At 42.5% G+C, this 26,593-nt stretch overlaps 8 protein-coding genes across 11 annotated transcripts; 6 read left to right on the top strand and 2 right to left on the bottom strand.

Annotated features, from left to right (window-relative positions):
* Positions 1 to 923: 923 nt before the first annotated feature.
* Positions 924 to 4,294, top strand: RB195_024972 (uncharacterized protein; the record flags this gene model as incomplete). 2 transcript variants are annotated; one of them, XM_013444145.2, is made up of 6 exons in its annotated part: positions 924 to 1,026; positions 2,357 to 2,553; positions 3,414 to 3,620; positions 3,717 to 3,834; positions 3,988 to 4,072; positions 4,135 to 4,294. In XM_013444145.2, the coding sequence occupies 6 exons, from the start codon at positions 924 to 926 to the stop codon at positions 4,292 to 4,294; spliced, it is 870 nt and encodes a 289-aa protein (XP_013299599.2). The 2 variants fall into 2 exon arrangements, with proteins under 2 accessions (XP_013299599.2, XP_064068818.1); XM_064212937.1 differs by lacking the exon at positions 924 to 1,026 and adding an exon at positions 1,638 to 1,833.
* A 2,706-nt stretch (positions 4,295 to 7,000) lies between these two features.
* On the bottom strand, positions 7,001 to 7,354 carry RB195_024973 (uncharacterized protein; the record flags this gene model as incomplete). The annotated part of the gene is made up of 1 exon (XM_064212938.1): positions 7,001 to 7,354. The coding sequence occupies one exon, from the start codon at positions 7,352 to 7,354 to the stop codon at positions 7,001 to 7,003; it is 354 nt and encodes a 117-aa protein (XP_064068819.1).
* Positions 7,355 to 8,591: 1,237 nt separating this feature from the next.
* RB195_024974 (uncharacterized protein) lies at positions 8,592 to 8,942 on the top strand (the record flags this gene model as incomplete). The annotated part of the gene is made up of 1 exon (XM_064212939.1): positions 8,592 to 8,942. The coding sequence occupies one exon, from the start codon at positions 8,592 to 8,594 to the stop codon at positions 8,940 to 8,942; it is 351 nt and encodes a 116-aa protein (XP_064068820.1).
* Positions 8,943 to 12,569: 3,627 nt separating this feature from the next.
* On the bottom strand, positions 12,570 to 26,583 carry RB195_024975 (uncharacterized protein; the record flags this gene model as incomplete). 3 transcript variants are annotated; one of them, XM_064212940.1, is made up of 6 exons in its annotated part: positions 12,570 to 12,742; positions 16,988 to 17,129; positions 22,896 to 23,042; positions 23,117 to 23,290; positions 24,928 to 25,031; positions 26,541 to 26,583. In XM_064212940.1, the coding sequence occupies 6 exons, from the start codon at positions 26,581 to 26,583 to the stop codon at positions 12,570 to 12,572; spliced, it is 783 nt and encodes a 260-aa protein (XP_064068821.1). The 3 variants fall into 3 exon arrangements, with proteins under 3 accessions (XP_064068821.1, XP_013299600.2, XP_064068826.1); XM_064212941.1 differs by lacking the exons at positions 12,570 to 12,742; positions 16,988 to 17,129; positions 26,541 to 26,583 and adding an exon at positions 22,785 to 22,796 and having other exon boundaries at positions 24,928 to 24,999; XM_013444146.2 differs by lacking the exons at positions 22,896 to 23,042; positions 23,117 to 23,290; positions 24,928 to 25,031; positions 26,541 to 26,583 and having other exon boundaries at positions 16,988 to 17,087.
* On the top strand, positions 14,740 to 14,955 carry RB195_024976 (uncharacterized protein; the record flags this gene model as incomplete). The annotated part of the gene is made up of 1 exon (XM_064212942.1): positions 14,740 to 14,955. The coding sequence occupies one exon, from the start codon at positions 14,740 to 14,742 to the stop codon at positions 14,953 to 14,955; it is 216 nt and encodes a 71-aa protein (XP_064068822.1).
* Positions 17,871 to 18,512, top strand: RB195_024977 (uncharacterized protein; the record flags this gene model as incomplete). The annotated part of the gene is made up of 1 exon (XM_064212943.1): positions 17,871 to 18,512. The coding sequence occupies one exon, from the start codon at positions 17,871 to 17,873 to the stop codon at positions 18,510 to 18,512; it is 642 nt and encodes a 213-aa protein (XP_064068823.1).
* RB195_024978 (uncharacterized protein) lies at positions 19,011 to 19,529 on the top strand (the record flags this gene model as incomplete). Its single annotated transcript, XM_064212944.1, has 1 exon — positions 19,011 to 19,529. One exon carries the CDS (start codon positions 19,011 to 19,013, stop codon positions 19,527 to 19,529), a length of 519 nt encoding a protein of 172 aa, XP_064068824.1.
* Positions 20,650 to 21,246, top strand: RB195_024979 (uncharacterized protein; the record flags this gene model as incomplete). Its single annotated transcript, XM_064212945.1, has 2 exons — positions 20,650 to 20,978; positions 21,048 to 21,246. 2 exons carry the CDS (start codon positions 20,650 to 20,652, stop codon positions 21,244 to 21,246), a joined length of 528 nt encoding a protein of 175 aa, XP_064068825.1.
* Positions 26,584 to 26,593: the final 10 nt, after the last annotated feature.

Genomic DNA, 26,593 nt, shown 5'->3' on the forward strand with positions numbered 1-26,593 from the left:
TATGAGTGGAAAATTAACTATGAATATTCTTCAAGTGAAGTACCGAACTCATTAGAAAGAAAACCGTTAGATCTTTTATCGTTGCTTAAATTACTCTAAAAAATGGACGAAAAAAGCATTGTTAGGAAAAGAAGGATTCAATTCCGTGGCAAAATAAAAAGAAAGAAGCGTTACTTTTAATTTCTACAGATCAGTGAAGGCTAGCAAAGCGAGAATCACAGGAAATGTGAAGTCCAACATTATCTGGAAGTTCAAACTGGTTACTAAATAAGTGTGCTGAGAAAACGTATCTTGACAACAATCTGCCATTTTTAAGGTACAGCTTCCTAACAATGCTTCACAAAACAACTACTAAATTAGTCGTAGATCTAATTCATCTTGTGGATGTCGCTGTTATCCTTTTTCTCATGTGTTTATACCCGAATTTCGGAGATTTTAAGAGCATATATTTTTGCAGTTTCCGACCGCGTTCGAGAGGCATTCTCGTATTCTGACACCGTCTTATTGGAAATAGATCTTCGCAATGAAGACACCGTAAAACAACTCATAAAATGTAAGAACCTCAGAAGGAATCAAACTGCTGCTAGCTACCTGCATCCTGCACTTTATCAGCGCATTCACCGCTGTGAGCAGATTTTCTTACCTAATTTTGAAGTGCAACGTATCAATATAGTCGGGTCAAAATGACATGATGCAGTTGCGTAAGCGGCTGCGGTCAACGTGGCGCAGTTGGGATCGAGCTGTGGCCATCGCGAACTGGAGCTACGAGTGGTGCTCGAAAGGGTATCCCTAAATGCTTACTGCTACGCTCCACCCATCCACGTCTTGAGCGCAGCCGCAGTCCCTGTCGTTTACTCTACTATATGGAAAATCCCATAGTACATAAGTAAGAAATAAATTCTTTGCATAGTTTACTTATAGTTATGCAGAGATTTCAACGAAGCCTACTCATTTGGGTTGGGTCGCGAGAAGTGCATCGCCCTGATTTGTATAAAAGAGCTAAGGAAATGTACGAAAATTTAGTCGGTAAGGTTTGGACATTACTTTGGACATGTGTGCCACATGAAAAACAAAAACTTGTTCAAATAATTTGTGGTTAGCGATAGCAGATCACTCATTTGATATGTGAAATGAACATATGCTTGATTTGGCTTGACATCTTTTGAAGAAATACAAAAAAAAATATTCAGAGGAAGATTCAGATTCGTTCCTCAGACACTGGTGATGTTGGAACGACCTGAGTCGCCAAGGTTTTTGCAAGAATATCAGCAAGGAGATAGGAAAGTATTAGGCTGGACAGAAAGTCTTGTCACCATTTGTCATTTTTGTGCTTTATTTTTTTTCTACTCAGCTTACAATGGAAATTAATCAATAATATAATCACCATTACTAATTACAACAATGTCCCATCTAGTAGGCATATCAGCGATCCTTTTCTTCCACAAATGGGGAGACTGTGAGATGAAGTAGCTGACCTCCCGTTCGACTTCTTCAAACTTGGTGAAGATTTTCTTAGCTAGGAAAGCCTCGAGGGGCCGGAATAAGTGGTAGTCTGAGGGGGCAACCTCGGCACAATAGGGGGATAGGGGGCCTTGTCCCTGCCTAACTCTTCCAGTTTTTCATGGGTCTCCTTAGCTATGGGGCCTAGCGTTATTGTGGAGGAGGTGCACCGAAGCTCGTCTTGGCCGTTTTTCTCGAGCGGCCGATGCGAGCTGACTAGCGTATATGGAACTGGTGACGGTGTGGCTTTGCAGGAGCAGTCCACAAAACAGCATTCTCCTCGTATTTCAGAATCAATAAAGGAGAAACTTCTTGGGGTGGAGGTCCGATTTGGTTTGTGTCGGCGAGTCTTCTCCTCGAGAGGCCACACAGCACAGTGCGCGTTAAAGTCGTAGAGGCCCCAACTCTCATCTCCAGAAATGAGATTTTCGGGAAACTCCTTTCGATACGGGCGAAGGAGGAGAGACTGGTCTGCTGCTGATGTTGCGGGCTACTGCCGCTTCTCCAATGCCGCTGCGCCATTCATAGAAGATGATAGCTCGAAGTTGCTCTTGCGTAGTTGACATTGTGGTTAAAGTTAAGGAAGGCCTCCTGGTTATATATATATATATATATATATATATATATATATATATATATATATATAGTATATACCTATTGTGAAGAAGCTTCGAGAATGTTTTACAACTACAACATGGTGCAACATGAGTTCCGCCCAAAAATGGAAAGTTCTGGAGATTTCGAGGAATTGGTGACAAAATTTTCTGTCAGCCTAATAGATATAACCGATACCTCTACACTATTAATAACTGAATAATAATTCTGCGTCCGACTTTGTTCTCAAGTGACTCTTAAGGTAATTGGAATCGTAAACGTCCTGAATGGCTCCTGTTTGCACTGTACCAGTTATGCGAGAATCTCCTCGACCGTGCAACTTCTCCTGCGCTCGATGTTTTCCTCGCTAACAAGGCATATGAGGAAGAGAAACAGATTTGTGCGATAGAAACGACACAGGAACAATGCAATCCTATTAAGTCGCTCACTCAAGATGAGGTAAGTATGAAACTACACAATTTCTCAGCTCATAGTTCATCACGAGATTTTATGACACTTTATCACAGCTAAGATAACATGTTCTTCCTCATACTTTTTTTTGAAATATACTCGTACTGCAAAACTGGCTGAAACTCCTGCATAGTCGCATGTGGTAGACCTGTATAGAACAAAGTAGTAATGTTGCGCGCATTAGCACCATTTATGAAGTAGCACAAAAAGCGTGATTTGACTAGCGTCAACAAAGGAATGTCAAGTCCTGTTGGCTATTAATAATCGACTTTTTTTCCTTCTTTAAGAAGCTGCGGATTTGTGGCAACCTATAACGAGAACGTGATAGCGTCCGTCTTGATATTGACTGCTCAAAGATTTGGGCCTTCGAAAATTAAATAAATAAAGGCGCAAAGATCATGGGTATTTCCATTTCGTCTTTTTTTTTTCAAAGATACCCATGGTTACTCGCGCTGAGACAATGTTGAAGATCACTAGATGACTACGACTACCGTCAGGCGGTCACCTACACTCTCGAAAACAAGCGGCGGCTTCGAAAATAGTCCAATAATTTCCACATGTCTTGCAGCATAATCTCATAGTGAAAAAAATACAGGTGAATTATATCTAGCATAAGTCAGCAGATGGTTCTCCAAACCGTTTTAAGCAAATTGTTCGCCAGCAAATCAAGTTCATGAAATACAAGGTTTTGGTGATTCTCCATATTCTCTAGCGGAAAAGATTGTTCAATGTTGATGTCAGTGCTATGCAGTTACAACTGCTCCTACGGTGAGAAAAGGGAGGGAGGAAGAGGGTGGAAGCTGTGCACTTGATGACTTTGTCTCTAATCCCCTACGTATTTTGTTCAGATTGTTTTCGCCATCAACTGTACTGTGGCCTATCTGGAACATTTGTACATCACGGAAAGACTATTTGAAATAAACACTGAAAGATCTATCTCGACGCTGGTAAAAGAATATAGGTGTGGAAACTTAAACGAGCGTTATTTCCAAATAAACGAGTTTCCAATGGCCGACTTCTTCACAGAAAAGAGCGAAAGGGACCTGGCGCTAAAGGTAGGTATTCCAGTTGCTTTTTTGGTGAACTCAATAGCAGGTGAAAGAGGTTGTAGACTACAAACTCAACCAGATTTCACAAAATGAGCCGTTCAGATTGATCACCAATTGCGAAAAGATATCATTGCCAGGAGAAACAAACGAATGGCTTATCGTCTTGATAGCCTTCTCTCAGGCAATCCACATCTCACTATATTTTCCGCCATTGGAACAGGTATGTACATCAAAGTTTTCCGACAACTTTTTGGGCTCACTCTCTTAAAATAGATTAAAACTTTTCTTCAGAGATTTTGTCCATGTTTGAAAAATCAGCAGAAATTATTGGGGCTATTCTTTTTGCAGTTGATGTAGAAATAAGATATTTTAGGGCATTTTTTCGGGAACAACAGTGTAATTCAACATCTTCAGCAGATGGGTTATATTGTGAAAAATGTACGTGATCATGATGCCATGTAAGTCGTAATTACTTACTTAATAGTCTGCGGATTGACCTGCTTAATATTTATATTTGCAGACTACCACCTCAGAATGTTGGTGAGGAGATCACATTTAATTTTCTATGGTTGCGTGATCAATCCTCAGCGCCAATCGTGTCTGTAGAAGTCACAGAGGTCAAATCCACATCTGCTTTGCTGTACTTCTGTGCATTATTTTCTCTATTCCAACTGTGTTAAAGAGCTCTTTCGAACTCGTTCGGATCATTCTATCCTTATGGTAGTCTCTTTGAATGATTACACTATGCATGCTGAAGCTTTATCATTACATGAAAATAATACCAAACGTGGCAGTTAATAACACTGGTTGCAAATAAACTAGAAAGGCAAGTAGCTTTTACATCGCTGTTCACTTCACAGTCCCGCTTAGGGATTCTTAAAGAGCAAAAGAAGAAACAAATGCACCTATAATTTGAGCATAACGTGATTGCTGAAAATGATTAAGAGAAATGCGTTAAAACACAGGATGCGCTAAAATTAGCTTTACCATACATTTCTGTCTCTGAAGTACAATGTCTCTGAAGTGTGGCCGGAGCGCACCATGGTGACAGTTGAAATGTAATTCCTTCTTGATGTCACGAGGTTCGTCTCCACAGGTAAAACTATCAGGTTTAGTAGCGGTCATAAATAGCGATTCAGCAAAAGTCACCCAAATGTTCGGAAAGAGGGACTAAGGAAACCACTATGAAACCTCTAATTCTAAAAACCCCTAAGTTTTTCATTAAAAAGTTTGACCTTCAGTGAACCTCAGCATAGTTGGATGTCGTATTGATTTTGATAAGCTGTACACGAGGTTGCTAAATAACTTCATTAGCTAATATTTCGGTAGAATCACCTTTTTCGGAGCATGAAATGGGCGATTCAATTCACAATTTAAATGACCAAACCTCTTCACAACTAAACAGATAAACTCCGTGCCTACTTCTTTAATCGCCAACTTAGCAACTACACTGAGTGCTCACCTTGGAACGGACCGCCTAGGCGTCTCCGATCCAAGGTGAGCATTCAGTGTAGTTGTTAAGCTGGTGATTGAAAAAGTAGGCATGGAGTTTATCTGCTTAGTTGTGGAGAGGCTTGGTCGTTTAAATTGTGAATTGATTCGCCCATTCCAGGCTCTGAAGAAGGCGAATCTGCCGAAACGTTAGCAAATAAAATTATTTAACAACCTCGTGTAGAGCTTAACAAAATCAATACCACCCTAATTTTTCCTTTCCGCACGGTCTGCATATCTCAAAATTTGGATGAAAAGATCCAGAAAAAGTCGAAAATTTTAACTTTTGTCCCATTTAAATTCCATTTAAAAAAACCTAGGAGATAGAAAGAAAGAAGGTATGACTGTTTTGTACGACAAACGTTCTTCTATGAAAAACTACCTAAAATTCTTTTTGGTCCTCTTATCACGAAGTTATTTGCGATTTCCCAGACCTAACAATGTGCACAGAATGTGAACGTTTTTGGTTGGTAAGTTCCATAAAATCCACTCTAACTGCTAAAAATTACGTATAATTAAATTCTTCATTTTTTAGCTTTCGAGTATCTAACTCTCTTGGAAGGATTTGCCTCTGCGGGGTGTCGAATGTCCCATTGTCATATTATAGGAGCAAAATGATTTTTCGAGGTTTTTTCTTGCGTCGTTCCTCTGTAATTCGACCTATGCACCTGACTCCTCTCCTTTTCGTCGAATTATGTTCTTTGCTTTCAATAGAAACTAAAATATTTGAGTAGCAGCGTTTCAAAAACATTTCAGTGAATTTGCTTCCTCTGCTATTCGGTGTTTCTCTGCTTCTGTTAACCAAAGGTTTCCTCATTGGCCATTTATCATTGACGGGGAGGGGGCAGGGGTTGTATTCCAGAGGATCGTGTTCCATCACCACGGATGACCTCGGTTAGAAGATTGAGACGATGCGACGAAGTCGTCAGGAGTGGCCGTTACTCTTCATAAGTTTCCATTTGAACAGATATCCTACGGCAATATTGACATTATATAGTTGCCCTCCATTCAGTATGTCGTACATTCCACTTGAAAAGTCAGCACAAAAACGGACAGATTCATTCTCTTTCTGAATTGTGACGATAGTAGCAGCCCACTTAGATTGACAGATCGCGGGAGCACGTTAGCAGTCACCAGCCGGTGGACTTTCTATAAGATGCAACGAAGAAGAGCATACAGGACATAATAGCTGTTAGAGATGCTGGTCCGGTTTCATTGTAAAGTTCATCTTCGATTTTGTGCAGCATTCCAGTCCTGGTGCAAACACTGCAGCAAAGTACAACGTGAGTAAAAATCGTGGATTGATGAAGAGGGTACGTTACACATCACACATATGTTCTTTGGTGAGTCGTTCGGAAAGAGCTTTAGGTAGTATTCAGTTGAGTTTGAGTAGCGGTGTTGCACCAACTATACACGTTTTTCTCTAACCGGATGTCTGTCCATGTCCAGATTTGCCCATCGGCTTGTTTCTGGCGGATTTCATTGTTACGAGTTATGGGTTACTATCCTGGAAATTTTGAGAGCTACTGCAATCTAACCCTCATAGCTCGCGAGAGTTACATCAGCTCCTGTGTCAAGACGCATCCGCACGGTCCATATATTTATACTTGTTGATCGATGTTATTGACCAGTTCGACGTCATGCGACAGTAACGGTTTCTTGCTTAATCACTTCTCATTACCTGGCGCTGTGGCCTTGTTGATGACGTTGCAGTCCTTAGCTCAATGCGTTCCTCCATAGCGGAAGAACGACAGAGGTAGGTTCCGTGTTTGATTCTTCCTAAAAGTGACGGCTTTGGTTGCGTAAGATAGCGATGAAAGTTGGTTTCCAACGAGCTTGAGATCCTCTCAATCAACTTTTGAATTCCTGCGAAGAGGTCCCTGGGCGATCATTGTTTATTGTTTTTCTTCTCGCCTTGACAATGCACGTGCACAGATATCAGCATTTTCGAGAACCACAAGACCACAGGTCCACATAAAATACTTCACTCGTTTCGGCCTATCGTTACCTTCAAAGTCTTCTATAAGGTCTGGTTCGTGAATCATGTGAATGCGACGGTATCGAGTTTCTAAACGGTCACGTTTCTTCAGCGTCATGGAGAGTAGAGTTGGCCAGAGAGGTATTGATAAGAGAGAGGAAATGACATCATTATTCAGACAGTTACTGAATTCAGAAAGTCGTGTCGAGAGTGGGTCAGCGACGAACATGAAAGGCGTGATGATGAGTGTAGCGACCACGGTTAAGAACATTTGTCGATGAACATGAAGTTAATCTCCCATGAAGTTAGATCGACTATCTTCTGCAGCTGCCTTACTTGAGCGCCTATTATCAATCGAAGCGTTTCAGCACCGGTGGTCTTTCCCTATGAGTTGCTTTCTTCAATTCTGACTACTAGTTGCTGTAGCCAATAACTGGGTAATTTTGTTCACTCTGAAAGACGAAGCAACCTTGTCATACAAGGTCGATTCAGGAGTAGTTTCAGGAACTTCTAAGATCTAAAATTTGAACGATCATACTATAACAATTATCGGAGCGTTAATCTGCCACAACACTACAATAGTCGTTGACGGGGAAATCCGCCATCTCACTAGAATAGTTCTTGAATGGGAAGTAAATATGTAAATGGTAAGGAGGTAACAGGCGTATGGGACATCCTAATGTTTGCCTAGTTTCATTCGGTACAGTCAACCATACTGACGTTACATCTTCGTGGACGGATCTGTCACGTGGACTTGTGGGCGGAGTTCGACTCGCGTGATTCGCTACCCTACGTTCTGTACCACTCCGGCTAACCAAAGGCCGATTGGATCATTGTCCAACAGCATGCACGCATTTGAACGCATGGTCAAGGATAAAGTTTGTTCTAGATCCCTGCACGAACGAGAGCAGCTTCAGCACGAGATTTTTGAGAAAGAAACCAAAAGAATTCAGTATACCCTTCGTGTACACATTTTCGGCATTGCAAAGGCAATGGCCTACCAAAATGAAGCCCACTATGGGCACTTCTGCTTTTCAGGCTCCTAGTAAGCAGTAAGTAACTTTTCCGGCTCCTGTGATCATTAACATCAGTAGATATTATCAACACTGAACCACTATCTCTCTTTAAGGAATATGCCTAAACGCACAATTATTAGTGCAATGGTAAGGGGCTAATCTTTTTTTTTCATGCGTCGGTAAAATTTTCAAAAACCTATGTTCTTAAATATATATAATGCTATATAATGAGCTTAGTCCGTGTGTGTGTATGTGTGTGTATGTGTGTATATGTGCGTGTACGTGTGTGTATGTATGGATGTATGCATGTGTGTATGTGTGTATTTCAATGCCGGAAACAAGAAACTCGAAGATTAGCCTCGCTCTGGTCGACCGACTGCAATATCTTTCGACGAACTGGCGGAACAGCATCCATATGAAGGTGTGCGGTATTTTAGTGCCAGTCTTGGCTGTTCGCTGTCCACCGTGAGCAATGGACTGTGATCTTTCGGAATGGTGAACAAGCTCGGTCAGTGGCTCCCACATACATTGAGCGACGGCAACCGCCAAAGACGCCTGGACATTTGCACTCAGCTGCTCTCCAGAAGCCGCAGATTTGACTGGCTGGACATCATTGTCACTGGAGATGAAAAATGGGTCCTCCACGTCAACCACACCCACAAACGTACGTGGTGCGCTGGCGATGATCCTTTCATGGGTGAAATCCATGAGAAGAAGGTCATGCTGAGCGTCTGGTGGGGAGTCCGAACTGCTGCCAGACAATACGACAGTTACTGCCGAGATCTACTGCGCTCAACTGCAAAGACTGGCCGACAGGATCCGCAAGGAGCACCCGAAGCTTGACAACGTTCGCCTGCTGCACGATAACGCGCGCTCTCACATTGCGAAGAAGACTTCCCTGAAAATTCTGGAGCTCGGATGGGAAGTTCTACCGCACCCACCGTACGGCCCGGACCTGGCCCCGAGCGACTACCACCTCTTCCGATCGCTTCAGCATCACCTGGAAGAGAAGCGCTACGATGATCGTGACCACCTCGAAGTGACCTTCGGGCTTTCTTCGCCTAATAGATGTCCAGATTCAGCTAAAGACCAGTCTTCTTACACGTTTCATCAAATCAAGCCAGCATCCATTCCTTTTCATTGGCATCGCGTTCTCGAGAGTGGCACTGAATATTTCAGCTGAAATTGTGTCACCCTGACGAACCCCTCTCTTCACGTGGGTTATGACATCATTGTAGGGGAAATTTTGTTAGTGAAGTTGCTATACAACTCACAAAGTGTTTTTATAAACGGAAAAGGGACGCCTTGGTCATCTAAGGCCTCCATGACCGCTTTGGTCTCAACTATACCGAGGGCTTTCATCAAGTCTATGAAAGACACAGCGCCATCCTGTACTTTCGCGAGACTTCTATCAGTTTTGAAACGGTGTGTATGTAGTCAATATTACTGAATCCTTTTCAAAACCCTGCTTGTCCTTGGCTGTCCTTCATCTAATGTTCTCTCTGTCTTGTATAAGATTACTCTTGTGAAGAACTTGTAGATAACAGACAGTAAGCAGATTGGACAATAGTTGTCGATGTCTTCTAGGTCTCCCTTCTAAAACAACAGCACGGTCTTGCTGGGTTTCCATTGTTTAGAAACCTTGCATTCTGGCAGATAACGAGTGAGGAGCCCCGGCAGTGTGTTGATGAAGACTGGCAGTAGGTTCTTCATATATTCTTGGAATTTTGAACCTCCGCCAAAAGTCCAAAAATGAACAGGAAATATGAGTGCATTGCGATCACAAAGATACTAGCCCCCATATCAAAATCTGTGCATGTTTTGATCTACAGGGCGGGCCATTAGGTCCCCATAAAGAACCCTTGCGACTCGTAATTGTAGTACCATGTGGTGCTGCGTTACCAAATCCAGCAAATGAGGTAAGCACTAACCGGTGTGTTGCTGTTTGAGTCTACGCATCGTTTGTAAGCTTTCTGTAGGGTGATAAGGCGCTTGGGAGAATAAATGACTGATAGCTTTGATTTTTCCAGGCTCTGAAGAAGGCGAATGTGCCGAAACGTTAGCTGTTCATAAATATCAATACCAATCTTTTCTCAGTTTGTTTTCAGAATAAGCCCATTTATACTCTGATAAACTATGATTTCATTTATCACCCTTTGATTTCCATGTCATAAAGTTGTATTATGGCATTCATAATACTAATGGTAACAAATTATCTGCCGTACTGGGCCTTTTTTCAGATGTAGTTGTCTCACATATTTTCTGCGTGTGCTGGTATTCTTATCACCATTAATTTCTTTAGTAATGGCCGCTGTTACTCTTCTACTAATTCTTTTCATTTACTCAATTAGAACATTGAAGTGCTTTGATTTCGTAGAATAAGAACACAGATTTTCATAAAAGTATACACTACAATTGGAAAAACTTGAGAAAATGACTGTCTTAAAGCTTCAAAAGTCAATATAGCATGTGGATGTTTATTAGGATAATTCTTTTTTCATTTGAAGAGTCATGAAAAAGGAAGAAAAAAGAAAACCCTGAGGGGAAATTCTGCTAGGGCAAAGCGTTTAGGTTCGAATTCCAGATTTTCCCACCGATCAGAGGTTCGCTGTAGCCACACACTCGACGGCTCGAAAGCGCCCTAGCGCCAACCAGGCCTTTCATCCTTCTGGGGTCGATAGATTGGTAAAAGTGTTGTCTGGGAGGTTAAAAACACTGAATTGATCATCGGCTGGCCCCCGCTAGTCATTGTACAGGGCAACACGCGTTCCAAAATCTCAACGACGAACTGCAGTAAGACGCCTTGGCGCATCGTGGATTGATGCGTCACTGATTTTGACACCGAGTTTACGTAAAAAAAAATCGAACCTCCTGAGAACAAACATATTGGACAGCGCGGCTGGAAAATCAGCGAGGAGAATGTTGAATGTCTTTCGTACTTACCCTCCCATGGATAAGTCCATTGAACTATAGTTCCACGGCATCTCCTCAAACACTTCTGTTTGCAGAAATTGGGTTTTCGTTCCGCCTTTTGCGTAACTGTGCATAGTTTCTTGTAAGACAAATTTTGCGGATTTCTTCATTAGTGTTGTCGTTTTTCCCGCTCCTAAGCATTGAGGCATGAATCACGAGTGTAGTTGCGATGCATTTGCGTATCGGCTCGAAACGGCGCGGTGAAGGCAGTAGTTGGGACTGTCGCAAACTGCAGCGATGGGTGGTGCCAACAAAGGTTTCACCACGCTATTAGCCGCTACGCTCCACCGAAGGGCCTCGAGTGCTTCAAGTCGTTTTGACCCTACTGTGCTTCTGTGGACAAGATTTACTAGATTTTGCAATGCACGTTATAAAACAGTTGCAAGATTTGTTTCCTTCACATTTCGTCGATATTATGTTTTCTCTAGGAATGCGAATCTTATAGAATGTCTATTTGCTGTAGAGGACAGTATTTCTGTCTCATACTCAAGTCTGGTCTCAACGATATTATATTTTAAAAAAAGTGTACCGACATGTTTGTCGCATAAAATTCAACTCAATTGGGAAAGGGTATTGACGAAAGATCTGCACATGGACAAAGGATGTCTGACACTAATCAATCTGCTTGGAATACGCTGCCACGTTCACTTCAAATCAGAATAGTTTGAGGTTTAGGAACTAACTAACTAAAAAAAAAGTGTAACTAGCGTGCACAATTATTTGCGTGGGTTAGCCGGTGTATGAAGTCAGTGTTGTTATCCTCCCAGACAGGTCTGTTACTAATCTGTCGACCCCGGAGAGATGAAAGGCTTGATTGGCGCTAAGGCTGAATCGAACCAGCAGTCGATCATACTGCAGTCGCAGCGGAACCTCATGCCGACTACGCTACAACACTGACTAAAATAACCATAACCAATGCTATAATATCGTGACACACATTCAAATTCATCAATACGTCATAGTGTGATGTCTCGTATGTATAATTTATACATCAATTATATGGAATGAGTAAATCACAAAAATCAAATCAAGACATCTAGATGAAATGTTCACTACATTCTATATGATGTCATAAAAAATAGATTGAAATAAAACGGAGAAGAATGAACTTTACACGAGAAATTGAAAGAAGCGAGAAACTTACATCTAAAAAATGCCTGAGATGCTATGAAGGATGATCCACCAATATATACAATACATTCGAAAAAAATACCTATAAAATTTCATAGTCACCCACTACTTATGTGTATAAATCTAAGATGAATTGAATAGTAGTTTGCTTTGGATGCGAAAAGAAGAGAAAAACTGTTAGTAAGATTCACGGACTGCATCGAGTAATATCAAGATTTCCCAACTAATGTAGAATCTTAACAGAATAATAAGACAGCTTTATTTATAGGATCTGAAGGTCTCAAAACACTTACACTACTTATTACAACAGCACAAAGACTTCGCAATCCTATGAAGGTATGTACAAATGCCATTCTATTTAACACCTCATTTGGCCGAAAGAGTTTTCATCGGTGTACTAAACGCTAGGCAGTACTTCATATAGGTACATCGTTCATCAAGATATCGGTTGCAGTTGTAAACGACAGTAACGAACCAAAACTCTAATATAAGCGATACAGCATACACCACGAGAATTGAATAGATGCGTATCATCGTGCCTGGAAGCAGAACTACAGCAGTCAAAGACTAGACTGCCCATTCTGAATTAAGGAGGCACGTCACTTCAGCAGCGATCAACTTTCAACAACAACAATGACTTTTCATATTACCAGTAAAAAAAGGAATTTTAACGTCATTACTACGCAAAAGAGACACTTGCAACTGGAAATAGGGGTAAGTTTAGTGCAAATTAGGCTGCACGAGCTGCTGAATAACGACGTTTACGGAAGTTTATGCAGTACAATTCTGCACGTTTGTAGAGTCAGCTTTCATCTACACTGAATGAAATCTTGGTGTTTCTATCTTCACTGCTTTTTCTTGGAACCTAGTTGAGAAAACCATTAAATCTATACTACTTTTTTCTGATTTTTCTTAACTAGTTTTAGAGTTTTAAAAAGAACCAGGACACTTACAGAAACAAATATTCGCGGTGAAGGGTTTGCCTTGATGCTCCATCGATAGATGGCAGTAGGATTTTTAATTCCGCAAAGAGGAAAACCGAAAATTGGGATTTCAGCTGCCCAATACGTGTGTGAATTTGAACAAAATTCAAGGCTCAGCTCACACTTTATTGGAACTTAATTAGCTAGAATATATTACGGGGGAGGCCCTTAGCTACCAGAATTTTTTTCACTTTTCGCACACTTCTTTCCGTTCTTAGCTGCACATGGTCAGGGGATTTATTCTGATAACAATAAGATCTTTTGCACTGATACATGAAAACCCCTGCCGCCGCACAGGGGCTGACAAGATTGCACCACCGAAAAGCGCGAATTGACATCCCGGAGCCGCGTTCATCGGCTGATACGGACTAGAAATTGTTGAGGGAATGGTAGGATCATTATCGACATACGTTATCACATCTATCACCCTTCTGTTCCTCAGATTTGAGAATCCAAGTGAATTTCGAGACCCTTCGATCTACTGCAACAGAAGCTTAATTACTAAGTCGCTATATGAAAAGCTGTGCAAAAGGAAATGATACGAGAACTCTGTATGTAGAAGAGCAAAAAGGTGGCAGATGTAATAACGTATGCCGATAATGATCCCACCATGATTTCCTCTATAATTTCTAGTCAAATCAACGAAATTCTGGGCCGCCAATCCGTTCTTCTTGACGTCCCGATCTTGTCAGCTGCTGTACGACGACCAGCGTTTCCACCTGTCAATGCAAAAGATCCTCTTCTAAACAGGATAGATCCTTTGACCATCTGACCACTAACCAGTGCACCACTAATAACAGTGCTGAAAATCTCACCACCGCTATCCTACGACAGTACCTCCTGCATGAGATGAAAGGAGCACTGTAGGGAATGAGGCAGATTTGCAAACCTTCAGCCTTTAATTCCAGCTTTTCCACAATAGTAACACATTAGCTGATCATTATTTCACTTCTAGTATCTCTACATTACCTATAGCATGGAACGAACTCCTCCGCTCGATTAGTACGCTTTGTTTATATCCGTCAATTCCAGCCCCTATCACCCTTCGTGCCACATTAAATATATCAATGGCGGCTGCTAACCGTTTTTCGTTTTTGATGCCAGTGTGCCCCGCCGTCAATATCATTATGAACGTTCGGTAGCACCAATCTGTAAAAGCCTTGCGCAACTACCTTGGCAATGCCTCCACTTGTGATATAGAGCGTCAAGCCGAAGGAACACATCGAATGGAGGCTGCTCGACCTGTTATGTGTGGAATGGGCCGTTCAAGTACTTCACTGTCACATACTGCCTTGTAACGAACACTTTCAGATTTAGAGACCATTCCGAAACTGACACTTACAATGAAGAACAGACGCGCGGTCCGTTCTGTGCTCATTCGGAACTATCGAGCGGATAACGGATTTGTTGAGCATATAAGTTATCAATGATTGAGGGATTCATTTAACATGGCAATACCCTCCTAACGTTCGCACGCGTGATTGTTGGTTCTTACTTCAGAGTTCATTTACAATGCAAGGAAAACAGTGAATAATGTCCAGGCTTCATATCATATGAGTGCCGGTCGATTGAATATGATCGTCTCCAAGCTGGGCAGGTCTGCAGCGAAGACAACTCGGAATATCAACGCTGTTGAGGTGAGGGGAGCACCACCGAACCTGCTGAAGGCGATCATCAAAGATGATCAGCTTAAAACAACACGAGAGGTTGCCCATGAACTAGTCATTGACTATTCAATAGTCGTTCTCCATTTGGAATTGGAAAGGTGAAGAAGCTCAACAACAGGGTGCCGCATGAACTTAAACGAGTCCTAAAAAAAACGTCCGTTTTGAGGTCTGCTCAACGCCTCTGTTACGCGACAAAAACAATCCATTTCTCGATCGTATTGCTACGTACGATGAGAAATGGATTCTTTACAACAGGAAGCGTCTTGCTCAATGGATGTAGAAGAATGGAGGTTCCAAGAACTTCCCGAAGCCGAAAATGCGCCTGAAGAAGACCATGATGTGTGGTGGTGTGCTACAGGAGTAATCCACTACAGCTTCATGAAACCTGACGAGACCATCACCGCAAAGAAGTACTGCAAAGATCTGGACGAAACGGACCGGAAACTCCAACTTTTTCGCCCGGCGTAAGTGAGCAGAAAAGGTCCGATGCTGCTACACGACAATGCCCAGCCACAAATTTCACCGATAACGCCACTGAAACGAGTTAGGCTACGAGACTCTGCCTCACCCACCGTATTCGCTAGACCTTTCGTCAGTCGACTATCACCTTCTCAAACATCTAGACAGTTGCCTAGGAGGTAAGATCTCCTAAAACCAAGGTGATGCCGAAAACGACTTCGTCAACTCCAAAAGCGCGGACTTTTAAGCACCGGGAATAAGCAAGCTTGTGTCTTGTTGGCAAAGATGCACGGACTGCAATGATTTTTATTTCCATTGATAAAGCTCATGCTGAGGCGAATTATAGCGTTTTGAAGTGAATGTTTGAAAACGCGCAATATTTTTGCACCAACTTAATACCAAAAGGGAAATTCAGTGGAAGCAAAAATATACGTAGGAGCAGCGCTACAACTACCTTTGGCCGCTGAAGGAATGAAATTGACTTTTAAAAAGTTAGCTACGTACACAGTCATCGTGTCGGACGTTATCAGATGCTACCATTGTCTTAATGGAGAAGTGAACTAGCCAGTCACACGAGTAACGCCGACGAGATCACAGCAGAAGTCAAATGTGATCATAACTAGCAAATAGCCACCTGCACAAAAACAGATCATTTAAACAAACTAACAACAAACAACATTGGAACATCGGTTGTAAAGGAAAATTGCACAGTGAACTGCTCCGGAGGGTTGACGGAATTCCCCATCAATGGAGCCCTCGAATATGTCAACGATGGACTCAAGGAAAGTTCGCGAACAATCATGAAATTGATTCAGATATTGATGATTCTATAATGTCAAATTTGAAAGCACTTCTTTCGAATGTAACTAATTTCCTTTCTTCTCTAATGGGCCCAGATTTATTTTTCACATTGGTCATCCTTTTAATAATTCTTGCAATTTTCAACTCCTTCCTCAGACGATTAGAAACTAAAAGAGCATTTAGCCCGTAGAAAACGCACTCATTCTCCATCAGGAGTTTTTGGATTCTGCAAGAAGTTTGAATCTCTGCAAAACTCTACAAGAAACTCAATAATTAAATTCGCAGCCTAATCATTTCCCTAGTCAGCTTCCAGTGATTCACTTATATTTTTCTGAGCTCTGAACTTATTTTTATTTTGTTAAATGCCTTTGTTTCACAACATCGTATATAAACCGCCTAATACAAGCAATAAATAATTCCAAAAAATTCGTCTGCGGTCCAAAACCATAAGCCGTCACAATAAGAATGACCTCTGCCAGGTCGTTATCCGTGTGTTCGGCAGCCAACAGACGGCCATTTGCACATGCGGCCGCTGAAGGACGGCCGCTTACGCCAATTTGCTAGTGCTTTCACTAGCAGTCGCCTTTGTTACCAAAAATAAAAAAGCAGAGATGTTTTCAGAACAACGCGTTATGGCTGTTTCAACGACCTAATCTATCCCCAGAGCATGTCTGCAGTGTGGTAAGATAGGGAGAGTCCTTTGAGATGACAGTCTCTAAGAAATAAATCACAGTACCAACACCGAAACAGCGAATTTCTTAAAGTTCAATTGAACTTAATGAAAAGATAGAAATAATAGCTCTTAAACAACTACATATTGGAGGGCGCCACGAATAGGTAGGTATTCACGTGCACGCAAATAACACCTATATACCTGTGTCTAGAGCCACAGTATTGTGGCTTGGATGTTCCATAAATGGAGCAGCATTTATGAGACGGTAGAAAACAGCTGAGTCAGTCGTAATAGCTATCATCCCGCTAACCAACACTAACGCAAAAGAAATAACTGCTGCAACCTGGAAATACAATACTTTAATTGTAGCATTAAAATTATATAAATTTAACGTAAAATATTATAACAGAGTAACAATTCGCATTCTCGGTGAGAAAGTGTCCTGAGCTTTCTTTTCCATATGTATGAAACTCCCATGGATCTCTTTTCTTCTTGTTTTCTATGATTTTTGATTACTTTTTCATACAACTGTACACAAATAAAATTATGTAGTTTTAATGGTCTTTTTAATTAGTGATATCGTTCAATATGCTGGTAGGGCTCCTCAAAAGTTTTAGTTTGTAGACATTTAATTTCTATCCTTTTCGTGTAATTGTGCATGATTAGCATCTTTCGTTGTCGCAACAGCAAGAAAACCTTCTTTCACTGGTTTCACTGAAAAACTACAAAGGGAAAAAAGAGGTCAGTGCACGGCTTCAACGAAGGTGCGCCGCGTCACCCCGTAACAACACGTTTTGGGCCCACCAAAGATTTGTGCTTCATAAACATTTTGGAGCCTCCACAACGGTTTACCTCCTGATAGTGGCTTGGAGGTGACCTTGGGCGTCGAACTGCGATGAACAGCGGAGGTTCGTCCTCCGCCAGGGTCTTCCTGATCCATATAGGTTGGGCGACAACCTGTGGTGAAATCTAAGCTCGTCGTGGCATGACTGCTTAGTTTGGGGAAAATCTTTTTGCCACTCCAGCATATGCACTGCCTCCGTACCCTGCACACTGGGCCCTGCCATCTTAGACGTCGGACGGTATGGCGACCGGTGAGAGGCGATCAAATCTCAGGTTAATCAGGACGTCATTGATTCTGGACCAAGACGACACACGCATGACTCGCCATGGAGACTGTCTCAGACTGTGTACTTACAACGCGAGAACAGTGTCCACAGACGCTGACCAGCATGCCCTTCTCGGAGCTGCAGAGCGTATCAAATTTCACGTGATTGCTCTGCAAGAGACCAAGTGCAGAACGAGCGACGTACGACAGATGAATGATGGTACACTCGTCATTCGTGGAGAGAAGGTTCCGTCACGAAATGTAGGCGGTGTTGGTTTTGTTGTGCACCCATCTGTCGTCCATCTTGTCGATTCTCACGAGATCCTGTCACCTCGTCTGGCCATTCTTCGCTTCCGCCCTCTGCGCCAAAAACCCATCAGTATCATCAACTGCTACTCACAAACATCAGCAGCTGATGAATCCGAATTGGACGCGTTTTACGAGGATCCGGAGGAAGTGATTCGCAACGAGAAGTCCTTCTACAGATTCGTTGTCGGAGACTTCAACGCAAAACTAGGAAAGGCCACAGAAGAGGAGCACAGGATTGGAAGATTTGGACTAGGGGACCAGAATGAGAATGGCAATCGTCTCGCCGGGCTGTTGTCCCAAGGTGACTGACACGTCGAACAGGAACCAACCGTAGACTACGAGATGCTGCTCAGAGGATTACGAGCCTGTGCTGAGCATGCCTCAAAGCCGTGCACGACAAACTTGGATCGAATTTCGTAGACCACTAAGGAATTGTTGGAAAGAAGAAGGGCTTTGAGACTTGATCCAAATGTATCGCACAGTGAGCGGTTAGTAGCAAACACTAGCAACAGAAAAGCATTGCAGGAGGATCTTTTGAAATACAGGCAGAAGAAGATTCTGGAAACAGCACAAAGAACGAGCCTAAAGAAGTGCCACAAGGATCTCCGCGAATATAATATTCCGCTAGCAGCCATGCTGAGCGAAGACGGGACTCGCACGTCTTCTCGTCTTGAGATGGAAATTATTACCGAGAGGTTCTACTTGAACCTTTTCCGTTCATCAACTCCCTTGTAAAGCCCGATTATCCCCACTGGTGAAGCTCCACCACGGATTCTCCCTTCGGAAGAACGAGTCGCTATCAAGAGCATGAAACCTGGCACAGCCCCCGGACCTGATTTTATATCAGCAGACTTTCTTCGGGCTGGTGGCTATCCACTTCATGTAATCTTAGCAGCGCATGACATCCTACCTTCAGAAAAAGGATACCAGACCAGTGGAAGACCTCGCGAATCGTTCTTATCCATAAAAAAAAGTGACCGAGAGGACCTTCGGAACTACCGCCCAATATGCTTGCTGAGCGTGTCATACAAAGTCTTCACCAAGTTCATCCTCACGCGCATATCCAGGACGTTGCATGAAGCCCAGCCTCAAGAACAAGCTGGATTCCGTCAAGGGATCAGCTGCTTGGACCACATCCAGACCGTGTTGAGGGTCATAGAGGTGTGCCGAGAATACCGCCTGCCCCTTGTTCTAACCTTCGTCGACTACGAGAAAGCCTTTGACAGCGTAGAAACGAATGCAGTACTGTCAGCGCTTGTCGATCCAGGTGAGAGAGGCCTCGTATGTGAGGACACTATCCAATTGCTACGATCGATGCACCACTAAGATACAGCTTTTCCACTGCCCCCTCACCATACCCATTGGAAAGGTGGTACGACAAGGTGGTATTATATCGCCGAAGCTGTTCACGGCTGCATTGCAATTGATAATGAAATCACTACCCTGGGAAGAAAGGGGCATACGTGTTGATGGAAGATTTCTCTCGAACCTTCGTTTCGCGAAGACATCGTTTCCTTCTCGAGCAGTACCAATGAAGCAGAGACGATACTCAACGAATTGAACGAAGCAGGGAAGAAAATAAGACTGCGAATAAACAGAAAGAAGACACAGTTCATGAAGTATGCCTACTGCGAAGGTGCGCATCAGGAGGTACCCAGCGCGGCTGTCAGAATATATCCTTAAGAGTTGTGCGCGTCGATGGTTGCGCTGCACTGCGGTCGGCAGCGACAGGTGACCTTTCCGCTGCTCATGCAAGATGCCCCGGCCATCTTCCGCGTAGATGGGGAAAGTGTGCATGGAGTGATGTGAGATAGCTTATTTCTTATCGGATTCAGAACTTGAAGGGTTTAGAGCTTGGTTTTATTCGTTTTCGAAAACCCATTCGTACTCGCTTTATTTTTCAAGTGCTATGTAATTTTAGTAATATATAATAAGTAATATTACTTTATGTTAGGTTGTTTTATTGGTGTTCGAGCGATCGAAAATGTGGAGTGAAATAACGAGAAAACTAATTTTCAAAACTATATTCTAACAGTTACGATTTCTACCTTCTTGTACGAGTAAAGTTTTGCATTCAAGTTCTACTCTAGTTAGTCGCCTATATATATATCGTTATTTTTACCGAGTAATCTTCAATTACAAACGGATTTCTCATTGTGCAGCTCATTTCTTATCATTCCATTTCCTTATAAACTCGTTTTGTCAGGATATCCAGGTAGAAATATCATTCGCGTCTTCGGTTGAAGGGGGCGGAGCCTAAGGATGGACAGTGCGCCTGGACATGCTTAGCGGCGATCGCTGCTACTGGCACACACATCGGCTGCACCCAATTCACTTGGGTACCTCCTGAGCCCCACTCCCCTACTGCGAGGACGGAGGAGTACAACTTGAAGGCCCCCAAATCGTAGAAACCTCGTCATACGTATACCTCAGGCGTTCTATAAAAATGGAAAACGAATCGAAAGAAGAACTGAATAGAACAATGAGAGCAGCATTCGCACCCGTCAGGGAAGCTACGGACCAACTGACGGACCAAGATCTTCGTGCACGTCTGTTGGACTCGACAGTTCTTCCAGCGCTCTGTTACGCAGCGGATACGGGGACAGACACCGCTGCCACGTCTAGGAAGCTACTTACTACCCACAGAGCTCTTGAAAGATGCCTTCTGAAGTTTAACCGGTGCACACAACACCTACCCGGCCTACGCAGCTCCGACTTAAGAGGAATGTCCTGTCTTCACGATCCAGCGGAATATATATCGAAAGCAAAGTATAGGTAGGCCGATCACATTATGAGAAGGATAGACGACAGATGCACCAAAAGAACGCTAGAGTGGATCTCAAGAGATGTTAAACGCCCTCGAGGGAGACCGTCAACGAGATGGGGTGACGTGCTCGCTACACGGATGGACCAGCTGAGAGCTCAGCTGGATACGGCTCAAGGACCTCGTCAACGTGACTCACGAAACTTGAGAACATCTTGGATGACAATGGCGAGGGAACAAAACGAGTGGAAGAGATGCTGGAGCCCGCACGTCCAGTGAAGACGGGTCATCTAAGTGTCTAAGTAAGTAAGTAAACATTTTGGAGACACACAAAAATTAAGTAAACTAAGAAAATGTGGTGGCGCCATCTTGTATAAAACTCATGCACACAATGATCCTTTCAAACAACTTGTCCATAATGTAAAAAAAGGACGAGCAGCTTTCAGGATGAACGAATCTATCCAGAAATTGGCACCAAATATTCCGTCCCAGGAAATGGCTTTGACGCCGATCCACGCAGTCACGAGCGTCGTTGTTGAAACACTGCGACAGAACTACCAGTGTTACTGCGTTTTCTGGTCGACCCTGTTTGTGTGAATACATGATGAGTTGCCCATCTGGTGACGTCTTTATCTGCGTTTTTTTTTTCGAGTTTTTTTTTTAGTTGTAAAACTGATCCAAATGTGGAAACGATGGTACCCTAAGATATCCGAGTGCCGTCACATTATAGTACTCTTTCTCTAGCTGATTAAACATTAGCACTAACGAGACTATCGATTCTTCAAAAAAAAAGTAAATATTCATGCTAGAACAGATAGGGCGTAAAACGTGTAGAATTATTCGATGTACGAAAATATTTGCAAGCTGGTGATTTTTCTGCTGCATGGTTTGTTAGATAAAGTGCCTGGCGTTAATTCACTTTGGATGCGCCCCCACGTTCACTTCAATTCAGAATCGTTTGAGGTTTACGAACGCGTAAGTGGTCTATACAATGACTTGCCGTGGCTAGCCGATGTGTCAAGTCAGTGTTGCCTCAACAGTTCTGGGAGAAAGGGATCGCCGAGCTGCCCGTTAAGCGAGCCACTGTAATGACTTACAAAGGCGATTATATCGTTAATTGATTTCTATTGTATGCAGCGCAGAATAAAAAAAATAAAGAGAAAAAAATTACAAATCTGACAAGACTTTCTTATCAACCATACATATATATATATATATATATATATATATATATATATATATATATATATATATATGTATGTATATATATATATATATATATATATATATATATATATATATGTATATATATACATCATATATAATATATATAAAGTTAAAGTTTAAAGTAAAAGTTATATATATATCATATATATATATATATATATATATATATATATATATATATATATACTTACACAATAGATGCACAGAGAGAGAGGAAAGAAAGTTTTTGAACTCCCTCTCTCCTAACGTATTAAAGGAAGAAAGACTGTTTATAGAACTTATGATAAAACTAAAGTCCATACTTTTTTTCAAAAGAAACTAAGCCAGCCATACTGACTCTAAATAATAATTCTAGTGGTATTCATTGACGTCTGAGCAAAATCTGGATTTGTTCACTTCTCACAGTCTCATAACCTCGTGCTATTATACAGAAAATCTCGATGTTTTCTTCCCAACATTTTTGAATGCCTTTTAATGAATGTTTTTGACTACTGAATAACGTTCAAAATTCTTTGTTGAAATATAGTGATATAAGAAAAGGGCGAATTTTAAACCCACTCTATTTATTCTTATATGAGCTCAATTTAAACTCAAGGCAAGCTCTAAAAAAAAATGAAAAGTCAGCTAAGGTCGACAACAATCAGCCACTAATAATCCTAAACTACGAGAAAAAAAAAGGAAAATTCGCTAATAAGAACTACCTGAACAGCCAAATGAGGAACGAGCAACAACGCTCGATTTTTCGAGAGACCAACAAAAAGAAAAAAAACGGCGAGAGATCCAACGGCTAATCCTATCATTTCAACAAGAAAAGACGCGAATACATAATTCTCTTTCACTCCTCGCGCCTGAAAAAATTCTATACTTTATTTTTCTTGGTGAGAAAACGAAGATAAGTCCATTTAGATGTCAGCCAACGCACGTCCTGTAATCTTCCACTGTGTTGAAAGTAGACAAGAAGGGAATGAATAAGGAAGAATAAAATCATAAAAACATGAACAGCTCCGATGAGATACGCTCCAATCTTCACATGGAAACAGTTGCATAGACAGCGATACTCCTCGGAACTTTCATCGAATTGTATCGGCCGAGGCATCTGAGCAAACAGAGACGTACATATAACACTGCTTATTATCTGACATACAATTCTTACACAAAAAATGTATTTTGTCACACTTTTACTAAGCATGGATAAAGGACAACAAAACAAGGTGCACGGCGTTGGTCAATCTCTATGGGATGCGCCCACGCGTTTGACTTCAATTCTGAATTGTTTCATATTTATGAACACGTATGCATCTTAAACAATGAAGTGATGGGGGCGGCCGATGTATCAAATCAGTGTATTTATCCTTCGAGACAAGGCTGATAGCAATTTATCGACCCCCGGAAGATGAAACACTCGGACGGCTCTAGGGTGACTCCGAACAATTGACCGTGGAGCTGCACACGAACCTCATAGCAACTGCGCTATACTCGTTTCGCAAAGGGAGGCAGCGGTTGTGGTTTAGGAGAGACCATCGCTAACTCCACTCAGACCGCAAACACAGGTGGAGCTAGGGAAGGTCCCTCCTGGCTGGCTCCACCGCACCGCTTCGAACACAGACACTTATTGTACTGCTCTATGTTTGGTTTAGTCAGTCGTTTTGGTCCTCTACTATACTTGGCTGTTTTCTTTTTCAAGCCGCCTTTACTGCTGCAGCTTTCGAGTGACGCAAGTAGAATGCTCTCACGACTAAAACATATGGAACGATTTGGTAATAGATGGTAGAGAGTGGAGAGAATAAACAGCAAACAACTTAGTACATCGTTTTTCAAGACACCCTGAATACAAGGTACTGCATGTCTGGCCCCAAATTGACACATACAACATGCACCGCTCATTTCCTATGCTAGGAAATGCAATCCGAAATTGCTGGCCTCGATATTTTTGGAGTCTTGGACGCCTCTAATAGTTGAGGAACTCAAATATAGTCGAAGTGTAGTAAATATGAACGGTGCCCATGTCGTTGAATGCATTGTTATCATAAAATCAAGTTAGTGAAGTACCATGTTAAGAGCAGAATCTGACGTGGTGAGGGAATCCGCGAAAAAAGCAGGAGACGGGGTCGTAGATTGCAGGATCGTAGATAGCTCCGCTCGTCTCTCCCTAACTGTGGTAAAAAAAAACGGCGTGGGAACGGTCTGAGTTCCTACGAGGAACGTTAGAACGCTCCTCTACATATCCGGTCCCTTCTGCAACCTATTTATTGACTTCACGTGAACAGGCAGTCGAGAACAACTCACTGGATTTCGACCGCTGCGCAGCTGGACACGGTGCGAGCGCAAGGGTGGCGCGTTGCAATTGAAATCGACGCAAAAACAGTGTATTCCACACCGTTTTTTTACAACGATGAAGGAGAGATGAGCGGAACCATAACGGATTCCGCAATCTACAACACTATCTCCAACTTTTCCTGCGGATTCTTTCACCGCGTTAAATTCATGGTATGCTGGCTTTCAGAGACCACCATACGCCCTTCATCTGACTTCCATTTTGTACCTTTGTACTTTATTCCGTAAACCACAGATGGAGACCATCATATTTAATCGACCGGCACCCACATGATATGAAGCCTGCACATTATGCACTGTTTTCCTTGAATTGTAAATAAACTCTGAAGTAAGAACCAACATTCACGCGTGCGAGGGTATTGCCATGTTAGATGAATCCCTCAATCACTAATAACTTACATGCTCAACAGATCCGTTATCCGCTCGATAGTTCCGAATGAGCATAGAACGGACCGCGCGTCCATTCATCATTGTAAGTGTCAGCTTCGGAATGGTCTCTGAATCTGAAAGTGTTCTTTACAAGGCAATACGTGACAGTGAAGTACTTGCACGGCCAATTCCACATATAACAGGTCGAGCAGCCTCCATTCGATGTGTTCCGTCGGCATGACGCCTTACATCACAAGTGGAGGCACTGCCAATGTAGTTGCGCAAAGCTGCCACCAGAGTCCACAACGACGCGAACAGGTCACTCTTGCGGCTTTACAGATTGGTGCTACCGAACGTTCATAATGATATTGACGGTGGGGCACGCTGGCATCAAAAACGGAAAACGGTTAGCAGTTAGCGCCATTGATATATTTAATGTGGCACGAAGGGTGATAGGGGCTGGAATTGACGGATATAAACAAAGCGTACTAATCGAGCGGAGGAGTTCGTTCCATGCTATAGGTAATGTAGAGATACTAGAAGTGAAATAATGATCAGCTAATGTGTTACTATTGTGGAAAAGCTGGAATTAAAGGCTGAAGGTTTGCAAATCTGCCTCATTCCCTACAGTGCTCCTTTCATCTCATGCAGGAGGTACTGTCGTAGGATAGCGGTGGTGAGATTTTCAGCACTGTTATGAGTGGTGCACTGGTTAGTGGTCAGATAGTCAAAGTTTGGAAGAGGATCTTTTTGCACTGACAGGCGGAAACGCTGGTCCTCGTACAGCAGCTGACAAGGTAAGATATGTATGTGTCGCCCACAGCACTGGTGATTTCAACCAAAAAAGCGTGTGAGAAAGAAGTTGCTGGCTTAGGAAGACAAGAACCCGCGAAAAGTCCATGCTCTACTAAAACAGTGTTGGGACAGTACAAAATGATCCTTTGTCTTTCTAGTCCTCAACACTGCCAATAGAATGGTTGTCGGTGAAATAATCCTTCCAATTTGGTAAGATCACTTCAAGACTTTACTGCACCTTGCTGAACAAGCAAGCGTCATCAGCTAGTGAGCTCTAGCACGTCCAGCGACCGAAATAAGCGGTAAGCGATGAAGCACCAACAAAGTTGGATATTGTGTTTTGTGTTCAAAAGATGAGAAGTGGGAAATCTGATGGAGACGACGGAATTAGCGCAGAAACGCTGAAATATCTTCCTCCGCCTTGGATTCGTCAGATGACAAAGATCACCTTTCAGTATGAATCGAGGAAAGGATATCTGACTCGTGGAGACACGCTATCCAAATTCAGCTCCACCAAAAGTTATCTTTCACGGATCCTATCAGCTATAGCTATCGAATCTCTTTGCTGAGTGTTTTGTATAAGGTCTTGGAGTGAATCATACTAAATCGACTTACGAAACATCGCGAAGAAACAACGCGAGAAGAGCAAGCCGGCTACCGTCCTGCCCGATCTACAATCGACCAAGTGTACATCTCCGACAGAGTGATCGAAATGCGGCAGCGGTATTGGAAGTCAATGCAGTTAGCCTTTCCAAACCGTGAACCCGCTTTCGACTCTTCTCAACAGGGCTGCCTCAACACACTTCGCGCCGATGGAGTACCAGAAGAGTTCGTTAGCCTATACGAACCAACGAACAACTGCTGCACTTCTATGACCAGCCGGATGTACATAATCGTTTGA

Source organism: Necator americanus, chromosome X, assembly GCF_031761385.1.
Source record: "Necator americanus strain Aroian chromosome X, whole genome shotgun sequence".
Classification (NCBI taxonomy): domain Eukaryota; kingdom Metazoa; phylum Nematoda; class Chromadorea; order Rhabditida; family Ancylostomatidae; genus Necator; species Necator americanus.